The sequence below is a fragment of the Trachemys scripta genome, chromosome 1 (assembly GCF_013100865.1).
Source record: "Trachemys scripta elegans isolate TJP31775 chromosome 1, CAS_Tse_1.0, whole genome shotgun sequence".
NCBI classification, from domain to species: domain Eukaryota; kingdom Metazoa; phylum Chordata; order Testudines; family Emydidae; genus Trachemys; species Trachemys scripta.
In genome coordinates this window covers 187710996-187736346 of record NC_048298.1, presented here as the reverse complement: position 1 = coordinate 187736346, position 25351 = coordinate 187710996, and the positions used below count along the sequence as shown (strand labels likewise).

General features: G+C 44.0%; 1 protein-coding gene across 2 annotated transcripts in view; it reads right to left on the bottom strand.

Annotated features, from left to right (window-relative positions):
• Positions 1 to 15208: 15208 nt before the first annotated feature.
• CHAF1B (chromatin assembly factor 1 subunit B) overlaps positions 15209 to 25351 on the bottom strand; it is a 24773-nt gene continuing 14630 nt past the window's right edge. Inside the window, exons 10-15 of one of the 2 annotated variants that reach the window (XM_034752646.1) lie at positions 25168 to 25237; positions 24956 to 25047; positions 23228 to 23390; positions 21636 to 22064; positions 17979 to 18073; positions 15209 to 17339 (exon numbers count right to left, since the gene is read on the bottom strand). In XM_034752646.1, the coding sequence (XP_034608537.1) occupies positions 17218 to 17339; positions 17979 to 18073; positions 21636 to 22064; positions 23228 to 23390; positions 24956 to 25047; positions 25168 to 25237 (971 nt within the window). In that variant the 3' untranslated portion in view covers positions 15209 to 17217. The remainder of the gene's footprint in view (positions 17340 to 17978; positions 18074 to 21635; positions 22065 to 23227; positions 23391 to 24955; positions 25048 to 25167; positions 25238 to 25351) is intronic. The other variant, XM_034752656.1, reaches the window with a different exon arrangement.

Below are 25351 nucleotides of genomic sequence, written 5' to 3'. Positions count from 1 at the left end.
TGAGTCTATGAGGTTCCAGGCCATTTTGCTCAAATGTAGGTGGCAGTTTTAATCATTAGACACCTTATATTGGGAAGCCCTTGAAACACACAATGTCCTTAAAGAGGCCTTGGTAAGGGATTAGCACACAGTGGATACTACTGTAAACAAACAATATAAGAATGTAACTTATAATGCATCTGTAACTTTCACTCTATGCATCTGAAGAAGTGAGGTTTTTACCCATGAAAGCTTATGCCCAAATAAATCTGTTAGTCTTTAAGGTGCCACCAGACTCCTTGCTGTTTGTGTTAATATAAGAATTTAGAATTGAAATTATTAAAAAAAATTGAACAGATGATAGCAGTGTTTGTTTTTAAGCATTTTTCATTTTTTACCAATTTACATTTTCACAGGCACAAAATGATGGGTTTTAAGCGTTTTTTTCTAGTTTTTATCTATTTACATTTTCACAGTTGCAATAAATTATGAAACTGCCAAGGGACTCAAGAAGTTGAAAGTTCTGGTCATTATGTACAGACGTTATCTCATACGGTTGGGCTATTAACAAGTAATCCTATTGCCTTCCTGTTGTAGAATGGACATGAGACAGACCATCAAAATGGTGAAAAAACAGGGAACCGGTTAAAAGTCTAAGGGCATTGCCTGGAATTGGAAATGGCTCTGCAATGTTGCAAAGTACACATAGTATTGGTGGCACAGGCAAATTGGCCCATGGAGACAGATTTCCTTAAAGGACAATGAAAATCCTGTGGAGAAATTTCTATCAAAAAGTCCTGGAGTTCAGGCAGAAATGGACCTTGCACCAGTCAATCATCCTGGACAGAATAAGTAGTGGAAGAACTTGTCGTTACTTCCTACCAGAAAGAGTCTTGAACACCCAAGAAAAAAAAAAACTCTCAGGAAAAGGAGTACTGTAATTGTTTCAATTCAGAAATGAGGTTTGCAATGTTGCCCCCCACTGCCTTTTACTGATCCAGAGAAAGGTGGGGTGACAGGATGAATGGAGAAGGGGGACTTCAAAATCTACAGGAAGATTCTCTCAGATGGTTTTGAGAGCCCATCTGTGGATATATATTTTTTTAATTTGACTTGGAAAGCTTGAAAACTTTGGAAGAAAGCTCTGTTCTAAAGAGAAAAATGGTAGACTCTCTTTTTCTTCGCTTTTGGGGTGCTTTTTTGGTCATGGTACACAAAGGCATCTTATGGAAGGGCTTGAACTAACCTCCTCAGAAATGGTTGAGCAACGCAGCTGTAAAGATTCTGCTTCCACAACTACCTGTTTTGTTATTTCCCGATCTATGTCCTGCCCCTTGAAGTGCCCTCTTAAAAAAAAAAAAAAAAAAAAGATTTAAAGAAGCAGGAGCTGACAGGGTGGATAGGTGGGTGAGCGGGGGAAAAAAAGCAGCGCTGGGCACGAATACTTATACAGGCAGCCCCTTGCTTCTTCAGTAATGCTCTTTGAGCTTTAAAGCTTTTCTGAACTGGTTTTACAGCTGTGCAGCAAAATGATGCACTCGCCTCCCTTAATATTGAACTTCTAGTGCTGGATCACAGCCTTTCCGATCATTCCCTGGAACTGGAAGGCTGATGGAAAGAGCAACTAACCTTTCAGCAGTGCCACTTGGAAGAAAGCTGCTGTCAGGCTCAATAAAAATGGCAGGGTAGGCTGATCTAACACACATGGAGACATAATCACACCACCACCTGCACATTCCAGCTATTTTGGGGTCTACTGGCATATGCAGGCTGGCAGTATGGGTCAGGCAGCTCTGCTGCATTGGTAAGTAAAGCAGCCAGCAGGCATGGTAAAAAAGAGACAGGGATACACAGATTTAAAAGCCGGCCAAACGGAAAATTTGCTGGGTAAATGAATGAGGTGGATCATTCATGTATGCTGAGACAAAGGAAAAATAAGAGAAAGGACTGGATTAGGCCACACTTGAGGGAGCCTGGGGAATAGAGGGTTAACTAGCAGTATGGACCAGCCCGCTCTGCTGATTTCCTCAGGAAAAGCCAGTGGAAGGAACATGAAAAGAGTGGTGAAATGGCAGGTTTGGCCATGCTGTACAAACCCACGCTGCAGGGAGCTGGGGGGACAGGCTCTGTGCAAAGGCCCTCAGGCTGCCCTGACGTAAGGGGAACTAGAACCCCACATGGGGTTTTGGTTTCAGAGCCTGTGGAAATCAAAGCTGCCCTCAGAGGGAGAGGGGCTGACAAAACCAGTAAAGGGATGGAGGGTGAGGGGGGCTGATGCCAAGTGCAGCAAGGAGTGACTAAAGCCCTTTCTGGAACACCTAGGGCAGAAACACCTGGTTACTGTGGCAGTCTGAACGGGCCGAGGGGTCCTGCATCATGGGTCTTTCCTGCCACAGGCCTGGACTTTAATTTTTGCCAGTGGGTGCTCCCTCCTATCTGCCCCTGCCCCCACTCTTGTGCAAGTGGCGGGCAGGGCCTTGGGGAGGGAAGAGGCCCAGTGAGGGCAGGGTCTCAGGTTGGAGTGGGGGGCCGAGTCACAGACCAGGTGCTGGGGCCCACAAAAGATTCATCTGGCCCAGCGTGTGCTGAGCACCCTTCTCTTTTTTTTGGTGGGTGTAGGGTTGCCAACTTTCTACTCACACAAAACCGAACACCCTTGCCCTGCCCCCTGCCCGTCCTCCAAGGCCACACCCATGCCCCGCCCTGCTCACTCCATCCTCCCCTCCCTCTGTTGCTCACTCTCCCCACCTTCACTCACTGGCTCAGGGGGCTGGGGTGCGGGAGGGGGTGAGGGCGCCGCCAACCGGACAGTCAACAGCCCAGTCAGCAGTGCTGACCGGAGTCACCAGGATCCCTTTCTGACTGGGTGTTCCAGTCAAAAACCAGACACCTGGTCACCCCAGACCACCAACAGAGTTGGCGCCTATATTTCCTGCCCTTCAGCTTACTAGGCTCTTGAATACTCTCCTGGATTGTGCTATGTTTCACCCCAGTCAGAGCAGAGAAACAGCCAAGGACCTCTGGCCCGTCGCTTCCAAAATGCCAGGTTCCGCTGAATCTCTGCCCCGAACAGCTTACAGCTTGCCGCTTGCCTGCCACAGCGCTGTAGAGTGGGGGCAACTGCATTAATGCGCAGCTGGGGTGTGCGCTAGAGCCATTTTGATCTTAGCTGGGCGGCTACACTGCCAGATTTCTCCTCAAATAACCGTTTCCTGCAGACTCATGTTCTCAAAATCCTCTCCCCACAGCGTGGGTGGGGGACACCAAGGAGAGGGAGAAGAATAGAAAAAAGTGTCATGGAAAAAGCTCCTGCCTGGAGCTAAAGAGAGGCCACGTCTAGAGCAGTAGCTTTTTTCATTTGCGGACCCATAAAAATGTTCAAATGGAAATCTTAGACAAAGTCTGTGGGCCCCCAGGGGTCTGCGGACTGCAGGTTGAAAGCCACTGGCCTAGAGGAACCTCCTGCTTCTTACCTTGGAGCAGAAGTGAAACACTGGGGAATAGAGTGGGAGTCAGTCCTCTGAACACCTCCACCTGCTGGCAAGCACATTGTGAAGCTACAAAGAGAGGTTGTGGGTGGGGTGGAAAAAAGAGGCGCCTCTGAGCTTGGAAGATGAGGAGAAATAACCCACTTGTAAAGGATCACCAAGCACCCAGTGCTCATGATGGAGAAGGATCCTCATAAGGCTGAGAGCCTCCTATCAGTGTAAGTTTCCTTCAATACCCTACCACCAAAAAGGCTGCAAGCACCTCCTGCTCCACAGACACCTCCTCCCTTGCCCCTCCTTCCAGATTTCTACTCTCCAGTTCCTCACCCACCAACCCTTCTTCCCAGGGCCGGCTCTAACTTTTTTGCTGCCCCAAGCAGCAAAAAAAAGTGCCCCCCGCCGAGTGCCACGCCGCCGGAGCGCCCCCCATCGAGCGCCACGGAATGCCGCTCCGCACCGCGCTGCCCCCCACCACCCCAAGATTGGCTGCCCCTTACCAAGTGCCGCCCCAAGCATGTGCTTGGTTGCCTGGTGACGGCCCTGCTTCTTCCGCTAAAACATTCCTCAATGTAGGGCTGCCAACAGTCCCACATTATAACTTATTTAGATTAAAAAATTGCTTGTCCCATACTAAATTAGCACAAGATGCCTTGTATCCTGTATTTTGACATATTAAAAATAATATCCCTCTGCAAATATTGCAAGCCAGTTTTTTATTACCTTATTTTCCAATGATATTAAGTTTCTAAAACTAGACAACATAGTACAGAATTAATTCCATGATTTACTAAATCAACGTACCTACTTAAGTTGAATTAATAAATGGAAATTTTGCCTACCTAGTGGCTAATATTAGCTGCAGCACCATTTACACACATCAGGTAAACAGATTCAGCAGGGTGAGTGAAACAGCAGGAACTTCAGACAGTCCTGGACTTAAACAAGAAAAAATGAGATTGTATAGATATAAATGCCAATGAGAAAGAAAGTACAACAGTGGTAGTTCTGGTAAAGCCTTTTGTACATGATTTGCTATTGGGCATAGAGGTGAAACTGACCTAAGGCAGCATTACAGCAACTGATAGACATAACTAAAACCTCTCCAGCGCATCATCAGAGATCTACAACCTATCCTGAAAGATGATCCTTTACTCTCACAGATCTTGGGAGACAGACCTGTCCTCGCTTACAGACAACCCCCCAACCTAAAGCAAATACTCACCAGCAATCACACATCACTGAACAAAACCACTGACCCAGGAACCTATCCTTGTAACAAAGCCCGATGCCAACTCTGTCCACATATCTATTCAAGTGACATCATCATAGGACCTAATCACATCAGCCATACCATCAGGGGCTCGTTCACCTGCACATCTACCAATGTGATATATGCCATCATGTGCCAGCAATGCTCCTCTGCCATGTACATTGGCCAAACTGGACAGTCTCTCCGCAAAAGAATTAATGGACACAAATCTGACATCAGGAATCATAATACTCAAAAACCAGAGGGAGAACACTTTAACCTGTCTGGTCATTCAGTGACAGACCTGCGGGTGGCTATATTACAACAGAAAAACTTCAAAAACAGACTCCAACGAGAGACTGCTGAGCTGGAATTGATATGCAAACTAGACACAATCAACTCAGGATTGAATAAGGACTGGGAATGGCTGAGCCATTACAAACATTGAATCTATCTCCCCTTGTAAGTATTCTCACACTTCTTATCAAACTGTCTGTACTGGGCTAGCTTGATTATCACTTCAAAAGTTTTTTTTCTCTTACTTAATTGGCCTCTCAGAGTTGGTAAGACAACTCCCACCTGTTTATGCTCTCTGTATGTGTGTGTATATATATCTCCTCAATATTTATTCCACTCTGTATCCATCCAAAGAAGTGGGCTGTAGTCCACGAAAGCTTATGCTCTAATAAATTTGTTAGTCTCTAATGTGCCACAAGTACTCCTGTTCTTTTTTTTTGATAGACATAAGAAAGCACACAGGCCGAAAATATGACAACTATTAGCAAATGTTTTGTGATGCAAACACTAGAAGTGACAGAATTGCAGCATAGGAAATTGCAACCTTTCACCATACAGTTAAACACAGTCTGCATTGCAACAGCATGGTCAATGGAAATAAGTTTGCAATTCAAATATTGTTAAAAAATTGTCTTGTGCAAGAACCAAGGCAGAGCTATTAGTGACCAGTGTTTTGGCCCCAAAATCTGCGAGGGATTGTTTACAAGATTTATCATCATCACCACCAGAACATCTCGTGTGTCTCAAGTAAAGGGGACAGAAAGATGTGCTAATGTGCATGTGATACTCTACCACAGGCCAGCACAACTTGTAAAGCGGCAAGGGCCATATTACTCCAAAGAACACAGCTGAGGGCCGAAACCCCCCGGCTCCGCCGAACCCCCCCCCGTCCCTCCGCAAACACAACATCCCCCCCACCGCCCGCCCCACAGAAACAACCGCCCCAGCGCTGCTGAAACACCCCCCACCCCAGCGCCCCCAGGAACCTCCCCCCAGCGCCGCCCACCCTGTGGAAAAACACCCTCCTTCCCCAGTGCCGCTCTGCTGAAACAGCAGTATTGAACCTTGGTAATATGTTATAGCTGGCCCTAGGGTAAAAGAAAAATGTCTTTTTGCTAGAAGTAGAATAAGATCTTCCCCCCACTTTGTAATCAATTGCCCTGTTGAATGAATGAGGTGTGAATGAGGAAGGCAGGCACCTCCAGACAGCTTCAACCCTTGGAGAGGGGATGGGAGCCTGACCAGATCAGTAGAACAGGTCAGCTACCGACTTGCCGCTCGCCTCCTCACCCCCTGCCATTGCCCGCCCGCCTTCTCAGCCCCCCACCGCCCCGGCTCACCTATTCAGCCCCTGCCCCCCCGCCGCCGGCTCGCCTGCCTCCCTGCCACTGCCAAATTTGCAAATGAACTGGAGCTCAGCAGTTTCTCTTTGGAGTCTGGTCCTGAAGTTTTTTTCCTGTAAGATGGCTACCTTTACATCTGTTATTGTGTGGCCAGGGAGGTTGAAGTGTTCTCCTACAGGTTTTTGTATATTGCAATTCCTGATATCTGACTTGTGTCCATTTATCCTCTTGTGTAGTGACTGTCCAGTTTGGCCAATGTACACAGCAGAGGGGCATTGCTGGCATATATAACATTGGTGGACGTGCAGGTGAATGAGCCGGTGATGTTGTAGCTGATCTGGTTAGGTCCTGTGATGGTGTTGCTGGTGTAGATATGTGGGCAGAGTTGGCATCGAGGTTTGTTGCATGGGTTGGTTCCTGAGTTAGAGTTAGAAACTGCTGAGCTCCAGTTCATTTGCAAATTTGACACCATCAGATCAGGATTAAACAAAGACTGTGAATGGCTATCCAACTACAGAAGCAGTTTCTCCTCCCTTGGTGTTCACACCTCAACTGCTAGCAGAGCACCTCACCCTCCCTGATTGAACTAACCTCGTTATCTCCATACTGATTTATACCTGCCTCTGGAGATTTCCATTACTTGCATCTGAAGAAGTGAGGTTCTTACCCACGAAAGCTTATGCTCCCAATACTTCTGTTAGTCTTAAAGGTGCCACAGGACCCTCTGTTGCTTTTTACAGATTCAGACTAACATGGCTACCCCTCTGGTACTTGACACATTCTGACAGTGAACATCCCTGCATATGAAGCCCACAATAATTTGCAAACATGAAAGTGATCAGCAGGGCCGGCTCTAGGATTTTTGCCGCCCAAAGCAAAAACAATTTTGGCCGCCCCCCCCCCCGTACTTCCCTACCCCCGGCCCTGCCTCAACTCTGCCCCTTCCCCAAATCCACAGCACTGCCTCCTCCCCACAGACTCTCAAGCCGGGGACGGAGGGGGAGCAGCGGCCCGCAAAACGGCTGCTCGGGATCTCCCCCTCCCTCCCAGGTTTGAGAGCCTGGGAGGGAGGGGGAGACCCCAAGCCGCGGCGGCGCGTGAAACAGCTGATTCGCGCGCCGCTGCTCCCTCTCCCTCCCAGGCTTGAGAGCCTGGGAGGGGGGGGGCGAGTAGCGGCGTGTGAAACAGCTAATTCGCGAGCCGTGGCAGCAGCAGCGGAGGTGAGCTAGGGCGGCCGGCGCACATTTTTAGGGGCGGCATTCTGGCACCGGCCATGCCGCCCCTAAAAATGTGCCGCCCCAAGCACCAGCTTGTTTTGCTGGTGCCTAGAGCCGGCCCTGGTGATCAGCTGGTAGTTGAGAGAAATTATATTGAAAATTTACAACCATTTTTCGGTGTCCACAAAGCACAGAGAACACAAAGTTTTTCTGAGTTCGTTGAATGGAAAGAAGTACTGCAACATCTGAGTACAAGATGGCTCCCCCTTAACCTAGCAGTTGACTGACTTTTGAGAAACTGGCCAGCAAGTATAGCCTACTTCAAGTCAGTGCAGAGTCCTGTACTTAGGACAGAAGAATCCCATGCACTGCTACAGACTAGGGACCAAGTGGCTAGGCAGCAGTTCTGCAGAAAAAGGGCCTAGGGGTTACAGTGGATGAGAAGCTGGATATGAGTCAGCAGTGTGCCCTTGTTGCCAAGAAGACTAACAGCATTTTGGGCTAAGTATGAGTATTGCCAGCAGATCAAGGGACTTTCCCCTCTATTCGGCATTGGTGAGGCCTCATCTGGAGTACTGTGCCCAGTTTTGGGCCCCACACTACAAGAAGGATGGGGAAAAATTGGAAAGTCCAGCGGAGGGCAACAAAAATGATTTGGGGGCTGGAGCACATGACTTATGTGGAGAGACTGAGGGAACTGGGATTATTTAGTCTGCAGAAAAGAAGAATGAGGGGGGATTTGATAGCTGCTTTCAACTACCTGAAATGGGGTTCCAAAGAGGATGGATCTAGACTGTTTTCAGTGGTAGCAGATGACAGAACAAGGAGTAATGGTCTCAAGTTGCAGTGGGGGAGGTTTAGGTTGGATATTAGGAAAAACTTTTTCACTAGAAGGGTGGTGAAGCACTGGAATGGGTTACCTAGAGAGGTGGTGGAATCACCTTCCTTAGAGGTTTTTAAGGTCAGGCTTGACAAAGCCCAGGCTGGGATGATTTAGTTGGGGATTGGCCTTGCTTTGAGCAGGGGGTTGGACTAGATGACCTCCTGAGGTCCCTTCCAACCCTGAGATTCTAAGTCACTAGGGAAATCTCACCCAACAGCTTTAAATAAATTTTTCACCGCAGATGGGGAGTAGAGCTGCATTGTGGAAATTTACATGCATTTTTTCCACAACATGGCTTGTGTCTGACGAACTTGTGAAGAAGTTAGAGGAATCAAAACATTGATGACATATATGAAAAGATATACTGTTTTAAGATGAAGATGCTTAACCAGAAAGAGGATGATTTTTTAAAATTCATTCCAAGCCAAATAATTGATGGAAAAACTACCACCAGAACAAAATATGAAGGGAAAGCAAGACTTTATTAAGCTTTATGACTCAGTGCTTTTGTACATTTTCGATTGGTTCTATTTCTCTTCTGACAACATAATGATGAATCCACTGGCCTCTACAAAAAGCTTAGTTTCTCAGACCTTAAGGACGTAACAGAAGCACTTCCAAAGAAAGAAATCAAAGAAATCAAACATGGATCAACTCTGTGAGGAATTCTGCACCAGTCGAGATGTGATCAAAACATCAAGAAATATTTCCAAATCAACAGTGAACAGCAGATGGATGTGTTTCAGAAGTGTGGAAAAAGAAAAGCGTGTTTAAAATTGTGTCATTTGTACTTAGCATACCAGGAACAAATGCTTTTGTAGAGAAGATTTTTTCCGTGATGTGGAATAAATGGTCTGACAACTGGAACAGATGCAGTACAAATTTAATTAAAAGCAAACTTCAAATTTTCATAAACTTCCAGTTATCTTGCAAAGATTTCTTCATCTCCCTGCTAAAGGATCAGGCATTGCTGAGTGCTGCTTTTTGCTGCAAGAAATATCCCCAGTGACCATAGGTGGGTACTGCTTAACAATAAAAATAAAATGTACACTACTGTCACCAAGTTTTGCAGGTCGCCATCCCTGAAAAACAACAGTATTTCTCTGCGATGTTGTCCCGGGATGTGTGTGTTTGTGTGTGCATACACGCTATGAACACAGTTCCATATTTTTAAAATACAATGTTGGTAACCATGCCTCAGTATCCCCTACCTAACCCAGGGTTCCTTACTGAAGCCTGTCTCTCCCCTCACTATACTCCACACTGAACCTTTGCCCTGACCCATGAATGGCAGGGGGTATAACAGGCCAGGGGAGGCTCTGCCTTCGCCGGTACTGCTGCAGCTGTTGAGCCCCGGGTTGCGGGGTTTGGCAGCGAAGATTTTGCTTTATGATGCCCCATGCAGGATCCGAGGTGGCTGAGGAGCACATACCGCCTCCTCAGGCACCCCAGAACCTACATGGGGCATATCAAAAGCATCTTCTAACAGACACTTTTCCCCTGGGCAGCTTGGGTCCGGGGAGGGGAGGGAAGGCACAGCACGGCGCTCCTCGGTGGGGGGAATTCAGCCAACACAGGGCTCCTCCAGCTGGAGGCGCTCTGGGCTGCGGCTGACCCCGGGCTCCTCTGAGCGGGTGGGGAGGTGCTTGGGGACTTCGGCCAACCCAGGGTTCAACCCAAGGGGGGGCCACACTCTGGGTTTCTCTGGGCGGAGGAGGGCTTGGGGGGGGGGGTAGTGAGTGCAGGTGGAAAGGGCGGAGCCGGGGGCTAGCCTCCCCAAAAGGGGAGCTCCACCCACCACCCATGCCCTGACCCCACTTTCCTACAGCAGTTCTCAAACTTCATTGCACTACAACCCCCTTCTGACAACAAAAATTACTACACAACCCCAGGAGGGGGGACCAAAGCCTGAGCCCGCCCACGCCCCGCCCCCCGGATTGGGGGCCAAAGCCAAAGGGCTTCAGGTGGGGGGGGCCTGTAACCTGCGCCCTGCCTGAGTGGAGAGGGTGGAGCTCAGGCCCCAGGCCCCAGCAAGTCTAACACCAGCTCTGGTGACCCCATTAAAAGAGGGTCATGATGCACAGTTTGAGAACTGCTGCTTGAAGATACAGTCTGCTTCTCACATCTGGACCTCCCTCACAGGCAAGGGAAGGAGAAGCGAGAACTGCTGCTAGGCAGGTGGGCTCAGTCTCATGCCTGCCTGGTTGAATTCTCTGTTCTGTACTCAGAGCTGGGAGGGAGCTGAGCCAGCTCCTAGGAGAATCTTTCTGCCTGCCACTGCAGCTGCCTCCTCTCTGATCAGTGAAGGATGAGGGAGAAGCGTGCTGAGTGCCACGCTAACAAAGCTCAAATCCCCAAGATTACCTCCCTTCCCTCCATATGGGGGGGTGATAATTAACAGAGAGAAGCAGCATTGTTCTTCCTCTCCTATGCTGGAAAATAATGCAGTATAATCTATGGATGTACATGAGTTAGTCAAAGCCATGATTAGTAAGGTGCGATACTAAGGAATACTACATTTATGACAGACTAGCTGGTCTACAAGACTTCAATTAGAGACAAATGGAAAGCAGCCATCGTTTACCTGTAATCCTCCGGATTAGAAAAGCACTAGTTTTTCAGCATTTTCCAGATGCCTTTTTATTTATTTTCTTAAATGATACAATACAATTCCTTCAAATAAAATTCCTGGGCTACATATGAGTTTGGTAAATAATCTTTGGTTACTCTGGGCCAAATTTTCAATAGTGCTCAGCATTTTAATCTGGACCCAATTAAGTTCTAGGCACTTTTGAAAATCTGGCTCTTCTATATTAAATTTTGAAATGCCATATTTCCAACTCAATAACTAACTACAGTATTAATCTATTTATGTAAGTTATGACAACCAAGCCTATCACAAGTTTGCTATTGCCATGTAAAAACATTCCAGAGCATCTGAAAAGTGACAGAAAAGTTCATTATAAATGAAATGTAATAAATGAGAGGAAAAGTGAATGGTGTGAAAAGCAGGAGTGGCTTAATACAGTATAGTGTATTCTGTATGTTATAACTTAAAACATACCACCAAGCTGCCTCTTATTAAATAGGAGTGCCAAACAAGCTGGGAACTCATAATGCAATAAATCAAATACAGCTATAGTATATAGATACCATAAACCATTTTTAAAAATGTGTGTCAGTATATAGATTTTGTTTAGGAGCATATACCACTGGCGTTCAGTGAAAAATTCTAACAAAAGGAAGCCAAAGTCACTGGCAAATCAGGAATCCTTTATATGCAGTCAGCAACAATGTGGAACTGTGAGGTTATATATTAGTGGAACTGGCCAAAACATTTGAAAATTTTAATTTCCCAGAACAAAAAAAGAGAAGGTCACATGCTTTTCTGTAGGCCACAAGCATTGCACACACCAGGAGCTCCTTACATTCCTCCATTTCCTCCTGCTGTCCCCAAACTGCCGGTGTCATTCTCCCTCTATTACATGGATTCCTCCTGTATCCCCCACTCCCCATCTCAGGGCCTCTGTGTAACCTCATTCCCTTCTTTCCCCAGGCCAGGGTCCCCCATTCCCTGCATGCCCCCTCCATTCTTATGTCCTTTCTTTCTGTCTGGGAGATAAAACATTCAGAGTGTCAACCTTTTAAACTTCATTGGAATGAATGGTAGAGCTGAGATGCTGGGGGGGGGGGGGGGAGGGGGGGGGGGGGGGGGAGAGATAGCTATTCTTGTGCTGGAAGGTGTTTTGAACTATGGACTATTATGTGCTCTTTCCAGAGAACAAATTATGGGCACACTAGTCCCATCAATAGCCTCAGTGCAGTGTGCGAAGCCCATTCTCTCAAAGCCAGCAATTATTTCAGGACTGATGTTTATGCCCATCCACCTTGGGTAAAACACAGTTCTGATCGCCTCACAAACCTCCATCACTACAACCCCTCCCCAAACTGGTTAGCCATAAACCTGTAGCAGTCTGGGGTAGCCTGCTTCCCGACGGCTATAATGACCTGCTTCTGGACTCACCTGGTCTCCCCTCATGCAAGCTGCTCACACTGCTCTAGGAACATCTGCTTCTTCATGAGAAAGTTCTGGAATAATTGCTGGTCATCCCAGGTCCGCATGACAATGCGGTCCCACCAGTCTGTGCTTGTGGCCCTGCTCCAGAAGTGCCAATTGACATATGGTGAATCTGCAGCTATGGCAACAGGCATGAACTGCATCAGCTGGGTTGCAAATTCCATGGCTATATCCCCTTCCAAGAAGTGCTTTCATTAAAATGGATACCACTATTGAAATGTCCACCAGCACCTCACAGATGTTCTGCCAGATTCCTGAAATAGGAGTGACAGTGCAAGCAGGAGAAGATCTTCTATTAGTGCTGGATAGATGGTATTGTCTCCAGTTATAGGGATTGTGCACACCCAAAAAATGGCTTGTCAGGCCAAAAGCACTTTCAGTCAAGTGCGGTGGGTTGGACAGATAAAGTCTCCAAAATGCATTATGAACCAAGCCCTAGGGCAGCTAGAGCTAGCAAGGAGCACTAAGAATCTGGGATATGCCCCTAGAAATCAGTGCCTTGCAAGCACAGGCTTGCAAAGAGTGGGTTTGCGGGCACAAGTCACATGGACCCAGTGTAGAAATAAGCTTCAACAAGGTCGATAAGGGTAAGTGTGTGTTTTAACCAGATGCAAGGGACTCCATGTGTCCCTCATTTCTCCCTTCTGATTTTCAGCAAAATCACTAGGGTTCTGACCATTGATACCAAAACATTCCCTGAAATTTTGGAATTGATCAGATATTGCATTCTAAAGTTACATCCAAACAAAAAATGCCATCAAGTTGAGCGCAAGACCTCACTTCACTCAGCCATTTATAAAATAACCTTGAGTAACTTCATTAACCCTATCAGGAATAGGTAATATTTTTTTCTAAAATGGAACAAAACCATGTCTTTTGTTACTAGCTATTGCAAGTTACTGTTGACCAGAGAAAAGTCAAAGCTTGAAAACTGGGTTTAAGAAAACGTGGGAAATTTTATCCATGAAGGAAAAACTAACTAACTAAAAATTATGTTTATTTATTTCTGAAACTATAAGTGGGTCTTGGTAGCCATCTGGTGTTAAACTTTTCTCCTTAATAGAGTTTTGTTGCACTGTTTATATTTTGTTCCATTTCTTATTTTACTTATTTAAATGTATCTAATGTATTTAGTTTGACCCACGTAGCCTTACTTACGCCTTGGCATATGAAACACTTAAGTGAAAGTCATTTACATAGTTCACTTGTTGCTCTAATAAAAATATTCTATTTTTAAAAATTGCATGTGTTGATTGAGAGGGAATCCTTGTTCTTGTTCATGAGATGCTACTCAAAATAAAAACACCTCTTCCCCGCACTCTATATTTAACTGTAAGGAGTAAGCTCTTGTTGGTAACAGAACCAGTATTTTTGGAAGCCCATATATCAAAGATTAAATTGCTTACTGTCCTAAAATCCCACAACTCTTCTTAATCCACCATGTTTTTTTGTTGTTTTATACTGCTAGCTTCAATATCTTTTCCCCACAGCCCCCAAGATGTAGAACAATGACATCCAGAGGCCAGCTAACACTTTATGCTTAGAATTCTCATGCCTGGGTTTCTGGACAAGTTATTTGTTCATACTGTTACTATATTATCCACAAGTGAATGGTATTCAGCAACCTAGTGGAAAAAATCCATCATCTGGTCCAACACAAAGATTAAACTGGTAATCAACCAGTAAGGTGAATGGGTGACTTGGGCATATGGAGGACCTTGTAAAAGATGTATTGACAGACTGCCAATAAGGAAATACTTAAATATGAAATATATAAATCAGCTAGTCCAGTTGATATACATGATTATGAATGGAAAGAACTGCTAATGAACTTACCAACAATTTACTTCTGTAAAACAGATGTGGGAGTATCTAAATGTGAAAAGAAATCATAGTAATATAATACTGTGTCGAAAAATAAAAAGGGATGATACCGGTAATTATTTGCATGTATTATTATTGCTGTTCAGAGATGAGCAATAAAAATGATGTGGGACCTGGTTTTATGAGAAGATTAAAAGAGCTAAATATGTCTGACTTTGCTGAGCAAAGAGGAAGAGAGGGGAGACAGCAGTTTACCAGTAACTAAGGGCGGTAAACAAGAAAAGGAATTATTTTGGCAAGAGGGAACTACTAGGAATAATGAGATGAAATTATAAAAACAGAAAATGTAGCCCAAACACTGGGAAAAGCTTCCAATCAGGATGTGGAATAGTTTTCAAAGGGAAGTGGCGGAATCCCTATTTCTTGCAACACTTATGATTAGACTGGAGAAAGCATTAACAATGAGCTGGCTGGCTAATCTACAATCAGTAATTCTCTTCCATATCTGGCTTATATGGTTTTAAGTGCAATGGTTTTTGAGCACACATCTATTTCAAACCACCACAAAAATGAAGATGAAGTGAATAATATTATCCATTACCACTTACCAGTCTTCAGTGTAGAGCAGTGGTTCTTAACCTGGGGTGCATGCACCCCTGGGGGTGCGAGACATGCCAGATTTTTTTAGAAGGTAAATCATTGAAAACACAAATTAAGCACAGGCATGTAAGCACAACTACTTTGTTTCATCAAACCTAGGTATTTATTATTATACATTTTTTAACGATTACTTTAATATACAAACAAAAAATATCTAGGTTTAAAGAACTGACCTACTTCAACGATTTTTGATAAGGGGTGCGAGAACATATTGAGGACCAAAGGGGTGCAGGCTGCAGTAAAGGTTAAGAACCACTGGTGTAGAGGATAGCCCACTTTGTTTAAAATCAGGTTTTATAAAACTTCAGAAAAATATTTCAATTAATGTTTATAAGAGTTTGAATTTAAACTGTCCCTTGCAGTGAACACAACCCAAATATTGCAGCACCAAATTAGTCATTGTATGTGGAAACCAGAAAGTGGAGATGATTAGTGTTTTCATGGCCCAAACTGAGCAAAAAAATAAAACAGCATAAATAGCAAAGATGACTTTAGATGTAAATGTCTATCAGTCATCATTGGTAGAGCTCTTTAAAAATATTTTTACTCAACAGTGTGAACATCTGACCTAGTTTAGTAGTATCTTCTTTCCATTTCTTATTTTAGGATGCTCAAGATTTGGCTAGATCTAATACAGCTCAGCCCCACCCTCTTTCTTAAAGATTTTGAGCAGAAATGCAATCAAGATGTTTTCCCCCAGTTTCTATATCAAACTTCAACAGAAATGTTCAACAGATCCTGATTCAGCAAAGTACTTTAGCATCTGCTTAACACGGTCTCACTGACAAGCATTTATTAAGTAACATTTCTTCCTTATGAACTTTATTTTATTCAACCCATTTCTGAAGAACTTTCACTTTAATTTGCCTCTTTTTGAATTAGTTGTTTCTCAGGCAGTTATGAAACAAGTGATAAGTAAATTACGTATTTTAAAAACAATAACTTTACAGTGAAACAATCAAAACCAGGGACCAGTATAGGTAGAAAAAAGCTTTAATATGAATTTGGAACTTTTTTTTTTTTTAAACTATGTACATTAACACTTCAAATGTTGAAAGCATAGGTTTAACCACAAGAGATAAACTGCCACTTACAACCCTTTTTCAGGTAAAGTCAATTAAAAGGGTCCTTCACTTATTTAACCATTATCTTACATTTTCTTTTAAACAGGGAAGGGGGGTTACACAAAGTACTCCCTCTTCCTGCCCCTCTCCAACCTTCGCCACCAGGGCTGAGCATTCTGAAGTGTAGTAAGTTTCAAAATATTTGCATTTTGATTTCACTGTTCCCAATCCTAAGGTCTTATGTTAGCTACACAAAGAGCACTAAGTGCTAAAACAAACACCACATTAAAACCTTAACATAAATTGGTTTTATGTATTTATTTTTTGCTAAGGGAGCAGTTTTGGACTATGGAAAAATAGGGAAAACTAGTAATTTCAACATATATATCGCAATCCTTTGCTGTCCCCAGAAAATCTCATGCCTGCAATTTTTTTATATAGAGAATGAATGGACAAATCTGTTTCTATTGTTGAATGCCCATAACTTATTTAAACAAAAATATATTTTGCTTCCTTGCAGTTATGAGTTTGACTTTTATTTCAATTATAGCACTGATATTGCACTGCATTTTTAAGTGTGGAGCACATAAACATCCAAATGGAATGAAAGTCAGAGTGCATAATTATCTTGTAAACTGATAAACTTAACTGTGAAATGTAGAAGTCAATTGCCTCAGGGAAACAGTTGTTAGCCACATTAAAACACCATGAAGACAGACAAATCCTTAAAAATCCTCCTTTTTTGCAAGACACAGACTTGCTGGAAGACTTAATACTTTAAAAATATCAATGCGATGATTATGAAGGAGACTCTTAGGTTATCATGACATTTCTATACCAATATTGCCTGCAAACACTATGCTTTATCATGCAGTTGACACTACTTGGTTTAGAAAGCAGCGTTCAAAGGCCGATACAGGCATAGTTAAGTTCCAACTATTTTCACTTCCCCAAAACAGGATTTTTGCAGAAAATCAGTCTTTTCTGCTGCAGATACCCTCCTTCACAGCACCTTATGTTAAACCCCCTTAATACTCTATTTAGCTGCTGAGGATCTATCACTTGCAGAAAGGGAGTTTACTCTCTGGTCTAGTTGCATTGCCCCCAGACAGTGAGTTTACTGAAATTTTGGTCTTCAGTTGTTTGAACTACAGCTGGTTTGCTCTTCAGGAGACGCAGAGACAGGAGTTTCATCAGTTCTGGGACGTTTAGCTGCTGGGGGATTGTGCACAGGATCATCAGAGGGAGAAGGTATCTCTGAAATATTGGGAAATAACGAAATTCACTTAGTTTGATTTCTTGTTTATTATTTTTCATTTTAAAAAAATTAAAAATGAATTGAGCACTCATGAAAGATGCTGAGTTGACAGCCCTGGATTCCAAAGTCCTTTATCCACTGTACAGGCATCGTGCAGAAGCAGCAGTGAAAGCTGGCCTGTACAACCCACCAGTCTGATGTGGAGGTGAATATCTCAGTGCCAATTCATTCCTGAGTGTTGAGACTGACAGCCAGGATTCTAATTAACATCAACTGTGTTCACAGAACCATAGAATATCAGGGTTGGAAGGGACCTCAGGAAGTCATCTAGTCCAACCCCCTGTTCAAAGCAGGACCAATGTGTTGCTGATGACTAATGTGGTCATCTGTCCACTAGCAACTGGACTGAGAACAATAACTCACTTTACATTGTCCAAAGTACCATCAAGCAGCAGCAGCTTCCAAAACTGTGAGCGGGAGACACAAGTTTCTGAATTTGTCATTAATCCCTCTGTATTTATGTTTGAACTAAGACTTTCATATTTGCCAAACTAGTCAAAGATCCATAACAATGTAATTTGGAATGAAATGGCTGAGCAGCAAATCTTCTTATATATTATGACCAGAAAATGGCTTACCATGTTGAATTGTTTCTGAGGAGGAAGGTGTGGACTCTGGATTTGTGTGTGTTGAGTTTGGTGTGTCTGTCTTCAGAGGAATCAAGTTTATTCTCCTTAAAAATAAAACAGATACAATTCAACTGCTTTTAATGCCTCACTTCCACAAATTTGAAAGGTACTGTACAGTATAATTATTTAATTACTGCTTCAATTAACTGCAGTGGTATAGATGTACTTTACACACACACACTTTCCCTGGCTACCTTTGGCATGGGATATTCTGAACTGAAAATTTAACTCGTAAAGACAGAAGTGTTTTAATGAATGAGTATATGTGGATATAGAGCAACACAGTACTTGATTCTTGACTTCAAACATGTTATATATATGAAAGTTTTCAAAAATTAAAATTGGCTGCTAAAATAAGGTTTCTACTCTGCTCTTTAGGCATGTCTACACTTACCTCCGGAGCGATCGATCCAGCAGGGGTCGATTTATCGCATCTAGTGAAGATGTGCTAAATTGACTGCCGAGCACTCTCCTGTCGACTCCAGTACTCCACCGGAGTGAGAGGGGGAAGACAACGGGGGAGCATCAGCAGTCAACTTACCGCAGTGAAGACACCGTGATAAGTAGATCTAAGTACATCGACTTCAGCTACGTTATTCATGTAGCTGAAGTTGCGTAACTTAGATCGATTTCCCCCCCAGTGTAGACCAGGCCTTAAGAAAGTGCTTCCACTGTGTACTGGTAGGTCCTTCCACTGTAGCGGAATCTCTTATCTATACCTCCACTGGACTGTTCTGACTTTGCCTCTTCTGGGGGAAATGCCAATTTTCTGCTGGATTACCCGTTCTTCTGCAGATGTTTGTTGACAAGCACTGTTAAAAAAAATTACACTTCCCCAGCAACTTATTGCTTGTGCTTTTCTTCTGTTCAATCTACCAGACATGCCATTTGAAAATTAAGTATAAAAAATGGGGCAGTGTGTGACAAACATGGTAACTAAACACTTCAGTGTTTTCTTTTTATTTTTGCAGACAGCTGTCTCTGTGTTATGGCACAGAGTTCCAGAAATGTAGGGCTGGAAAGGATCTTGAGAGGTCATCAAGTCCAGCCCCCTTCACTGAGGCAGCACAGACCATCCCTAACAGGGGTTTGTCCATGCTGTTCTTAAAAACCTCCAGTGATGGGGATTCCACAACCTCCCTTAGAAGTCTGTTCCAGAACTCAACTATCCTAAATCTAACCTAAATCTCCCTTGCTGCAAATTAAGCCCCTTACAACTTGTCCTACCTTCAGTGGATATGGAGAACAACTGAGCACCAGCCACTTTATAACAGGCCTTCACATACTTGAAGACTTATCAGGTTCTCTCCTAGTCTTTTCTCAAGACTAAACATGACCAGTTTTTTAAAACCTTTTCTCATAGGTCATGTTTTGTAAGTTACATGGGCATGGGAGCATACTGTAATTCTGTATTTCCTGGTTTTCTGCAGTTTGAGTTTTTCTGAACTCGAAGCTCTGGAAGGACATGAGTTGTCACTGGGAAACCTTAACTCTTCATGAACGAAGGTTTTTTTGCTATTTAATTTCCTAGGTTATTTTTTTAAACAGAAAGAAAACTAGTTGGTAGGAGTTAGTGGTCACTGGCAGTTGTAGATAGCATGCAGGCCAAATGGACTATCAATCCTGGCCCTATACCCTTCTGCCCCCACCACTTAGCCCCACTAACCAGCCCTGTCCCTTCCTGTCTGGCTGCCCTCTCAGCTGGCCCACTATTTTGTCCAGGCTCCCTCCCATCCCCACCCCAACTCACCTGAGAAGGGGATAGGGAGAACAGTTTAGACCCCTCTCCAGAATCTGGTTCACAGAAGGGGCATATGGAGGGGGTCAGACCCCAAAAACATGGGTAGGGGTTCCCTAGATCCCGGCACATGCACAGGGGGCAGGAAGCAAGGCTCAGACACCGCCCAAGGAGGCAAGACCCCCCCCATCCGAGCTTACATGAGGGGAAGCAGGGAGAGGGGCTTCCATTCCCCTAAAGAGGCAGGGACCCCTCAGATCTTGATGCACACACGGGTGGGCAAAGAGTGGGGCTCAGACACCCTGGAAGCAGAGCCCCGCGCAAACCCAGTCTCATGGGGAGGGATAGGGACCCCTCCCCCTCCCCCCGAGATCCTAGCACACATACAGAAGTAGAGAATGAGGGGCAGTCACCCCCGCCCCATTCTCTCACTAGACCCCATGCCATTCACCCCATTTATACCTCACCTGCTACCCCAACCTTTCACCTCCCATCCCCATTTATCCCCCTCCCCACAACACAAACCTAAACCCTTCTCACCCCTTCCCCCACACATTCTCCCCCTCCCCGCCAGCAAACATTTTTCACCCCAAAATAAAAAAAATCTCTTTAAGATGGATTTTAGCAATATGCCACCACCCTCTTCTAAATTTCTATCCAAGGGAGGGGGTGAGGGACTCAAATTGACATTGTCTGGGTTGGTCAAGTTCATACTACTGCTTTTTCCCTGGAGCGATCCAGCTAGTGTGAAACTTTGAAGGCTAATAACTAAGGCTGCGAATCATTCATGGAGGTCACGGAAATCCTCCATGAATTTTGCAGCGCTGGTGTGGCTGACCCTAGGACCATCCCAGCAGCTGGGGAAGCCCTGGGACCAGCCACTGCTCTGGCAGACTCAGGCAATGGTCCCGAGCGCTGCCCTGGAGCAGCGGTCCCGAACCAGCAGCGGCGGGGCTGCGGGCTGCCCACTGCCCAGACTGGCAGCAGGGCCCTGGGCCGTCCCCCACCCCCTCAGCAGAAGCGTTGCCCATGTTATTCCCCCCTCCCAGCAACAGTCTTCAGGAGCACCACCCTCCCAGCAGGCAAGATTTAGTCCCAGGTATTTTTAGAAGAAGTCCTGGACAGGTCATGGGGCTGTGACTTTTTGTTTATTGCCCGTGACCTGTCCAGGACTTTTACTAAAAACACCTGGGACTAAAATATAGCCTTACTAATAACCTGTTAACTCCTCTGTCCATGCATGCATGGCACAATCTATTAGTCGTGCAGATAGACTGGCGAGTTGTCACATGTCTAACTGCAGAAGTAAAATCTTTTTTAAGTAACATTTTCATTTGATTTTCCCCAAAGGCCTGATGGCTGCCCTGCACTCTACTGGGGTAACCCTCGGGATGCTTGGTGATGATCTGAGCCTCGGTTTGATCTGTATTTGTGGACAGAATGATAGGTTACCAGAATCTGTCAATTTGAAGAAAAGCTGGGGGTAGGGGTTGTGAGAAGGGTCTGTATCTCAGAAACCCCTTAGTTAAATGGCCCTAAATTTGGATCGCTAACAGAATCCCACATCCCTATGAGGTACACCAAAGCCAATCTGAGTAACTGTAGATTTTAGAACACTTTAGAGTTGAGCTTTAAACAAAAACAGGTCTTAACAGTAACCATAGCAGAGCTGTCACTCTGCTATAATTAAGGCGCAAATTTAGAATCTAGAAGTCATTTTGACCTTTCACTTGGAGTACAAACGGAACACAAAAGTATGAAAAATAGCTATAGAATTTATTTTTAAACCTCCATACTTCTAAAGTAGCACAAGAACAGCTTGTTTTGGCCTTCACATTTATCACAGGAAACGGCAATATAAATCTTACCTTGGCGTCTTACTCCATCCTTGTAAAGCATTTAGAGTAATCCTCCTGGGCTGGTTTACTTTAGCACGCTGGCTGGCTGGCTGCATGGGTTTCCTCTCCTCTGAAGAGGAAGCTGGAATATGTTTGATGCCAACAGGTGTTGAGGGAGAATCCTTGTTGGTTATTATTGCTGCTGGTGTTTTAGGGTGGAGAGCGAGATTACTTGGATCCAGGGTCCTGTTCGGCGGGGTTCCATCAACTGGCCTGGGGACTGGGGAGACAACCTTGTGTGACTGACTCTTCTTCATTTTCTTCTCTGTTGCACTAGCAGTCGTGACACATACCACTGGTTTCTCTTTCAGTGGTACTCCAAGCTCATCCTCCTCAAATGTCACAAAAGAGCAGTATCCATCCGTGGAAGAAATAGCAAGAAAGGATCCATCACTGGACCTGTTTATTTTTTTCAGAGGGAAGAAATCTGAGAAACTGAGCTAGTTCTGACCGCTCTCCCCAGAAACATATCCCATGTCAATCACACAAGTTGCCCCATCCGCAAGTAAATGTGTAAATGTAAATAAATCTGAAATGACCTCAAAGACATCATCTAACTCAAACAATCAATAGTTCATGAAGCACAGCCTTGACAATTGATTTAGTTCCTCTGGCTTTGTCTGTGGTACGACATTACCCATTACTAGCAGCAGGTGGGTGCCGCTGAAGTGGTATTGAATACAATTTAACTGCAGGTATACAAATATTCAGCACCTTTTAATCATGACTTCTGACATTCTGCTGAACGCAGTTTGCCATAATTTACATTGTAGTTCAACTGTGTTCAGCACTGCTTTGGCGGCATTTCTTGCCCTTTGTGCTGGCAGTGGGCAGAAGCCCTGCAGCGATAACATGAACAGGCCCCTGCCATTCACTTCACCAAACAGTGATCACTGGTGAATTAAGAAACCTTAATTTTCTGTTCATGTTCTCATATAGGCCCCCCCTTCATCATCACACATGAGCATCACTGACAGGTTTTGAAAGAAGCCCCATATCCAGTCCTCAGCTGGAAAGATAGTGGTTACAGTATGGACCAGTGGTTCTCAACCCGCGGGCCGCTTGCAGCCCAATCAGCACACAGCTGCAGCCCATGTGACATCCTCAAGGCCATACAGGCAGTATATATATTGTGTAGATGTGGCCAACATAACACAGGGAGCTGCATATGCAGACCACAACGGTAAATAGGTTTAGAACCTCTGGTACAGACCCTAGAGAGGAAAGATGGTCCAGCAATTAGGGCCGCAGTCTGGGCCACGAGAGACCTAGGTTCAGTTCCCAGCTCAGCCACAGACAGAGAGACCTTGGGTAAGTCACTCAGTCTTTTGGTGCCTCAGTTCCCCACCTGTAAAGTATGGATTATAGCACTGCTCTATCTCACAGGGGTGTCATGAGGAAAAATACACTACAAGATTGCAAGGCACTCAGGTACTATGGTAACCATAAGTACAATCGATTGATAGATGTGTAAAGCAAGAAATAGGAGGATCCTTTCAGAAAAGATAAGAATGACAACCCGCTCTACCATGACAAATCTAAAGGATCTGTCAGTTACCTACCATGAAATGTCACTCAGAGTATGATAATGTATATTGGATACATAACCAAAGGGAAAGGACTGCTGTGTATCATAGAAAAGCACAGAATCTTCTGAAGCCACAGCAAACACCAACCGATAGGGCAGATTTATTAGAGCAGGGATGGACTTCTGTGAAGATTCATCTAGGAGTACAAAGAACACAACTCTGAGAAAAATCACAGAGACCACCACTCCATTATAATGGTATTGCTTGTACTAACTTACTTAACTGCTTGAACAGAGTTTTTTCATTGCAGTGTATCAGTACCAACATTCTGGCTGAGAAGATGGCATTTGTATTATATAACACTATTTTCAAGTACATGCAATTTTCTGGAAAAGCTACTCTTTGGACTTAAGTTTCTCTATTTTATCTTAGCCTAAAAGGTGAATGGTTGGGGAAAGTTTGGTCTTTTTGGCCTTTTTTAAATTATTCGAATGGGAATGAAAATCCTCCAGTTAAACTATTCAGAAGCTTTTTTGCACTTTAACTCAAGGTCTGAATAAGCAAATCTCAAAATTTACTTTAAATTACAATCTTACCAGTTTATATAAAACAGAACCTGCTATAATCCATTTTCTTCCTGAATTTCATTTCCTTTTGTAATTTTTAATTTCAACAGTTGGCTAATCTTCTGGGCTAGGAGTTAGTTCTTTGTATGGTTAGAGGACAGATACTGAAGCAACATTTTCCCAGCTGGTGCTAAAAGGCAAGCACTAACTGGCCTTTATTTGCAGCAGTGCTGAACATACACAGGTCGCACTGACTTCCATCAGTGTTATGGAAGCTCAATGCCTTTGAAAATCAGGCCACTTATTTAATTTTAGGCATCTAAGTTTGTACATTTTGGCCCTAGTCTGGACCTTTTGCTTTCATGAGAGTGTTGTGGAAGCAGCAGCAGCAACACTCTGCTTAATAAAGAACTGACAGATTGACAAAATCCCATCTAGTTCTCTTCCACCAGCAGCTCTGAAGGTTATGGTGAGAAAAAAAAAAAAAAAAAAAAGGCACTAAGTAACAGGATCCTGTAAGGGATACTATAATTTGTGAGTTATGCACTTCAAAGGACGGGGCCCTATTGTGCTCCAGTTAGAATTGAGGAAATCTGTGCCTTTTAGCAAGAATGTGAATAGTCTTGTTTAAAAACCCTAGGGTAAAATCCTGGCCCCACGGACTTCAATAGGGTCAGGTTTTCACTTCCTACCAGCCAGTTATTGTGCAGTTTGTGTACAAATTTCCCATCACCACAGCTCTGCCAATGCATCCCAGTCCTGACCAGCAACACTAGTGCTATTTCAGTCTTAGCTCTCCTGAAAAAATATCTTCAATTGTTGCAAACTGTGACAAATTTTGTAATGATTCTGTGATGTGGGCAATCAGGACTAAAACAATATTTTACGAGGTGATTCCTTAATGCTGAGCCAAGTTATTTATGTTTATCCAGTGAGTTAAAAAAGTTGTAGGAAAACACCATAAGAGACCAAGTGAGAACATTTATCCACTATACCAAAAATCACTCAAAAGGCACTTAGTGAATTTAAGGCCTTAGAATCAGCAAATAGCTTCTTAGTTGTGGCACAACAGTTAATATCCTGAAGGAATGTTAAAAGACTGGGACACAACATAGTATGACCTGGAGTTACATAGTCAGATTTGCCTTCCAGCAGATTTGCTGTAAAATAAACTCCCCAAAAGGATTTACGGCACCTTTCTTACGTGCTGGTCTCAACTCAAAGTAGACTGGACAGCAGCGAACAGCCAGAGTTGCTTTTCCAGGACAGGGCAGGTGAGCTATGGGCCTATTAAAAAGAAGAAATGTGTTAGAAAATGGCATGTTAAATGGATATATACACAAACACTCTCCCCTCCCCCCCCCCCCCGATATATTATAAAGAAAATTTAGGTATATTAAATCCTACCTTTTTAGATTTTTTCTTGAAAAAACATATGTAGTATTGGTTACATTCTCTCCTGATTCAACACAGCCAGCTGAGAAAATTAAAAAAAGTTTCAAAGCATTACTCATCAATTCAAAGGTAATAAGCACAGAAACTTACATTTATAAACAAGCATTAGCCTTGTGTCAGAGGGCCAGGTTTTTGT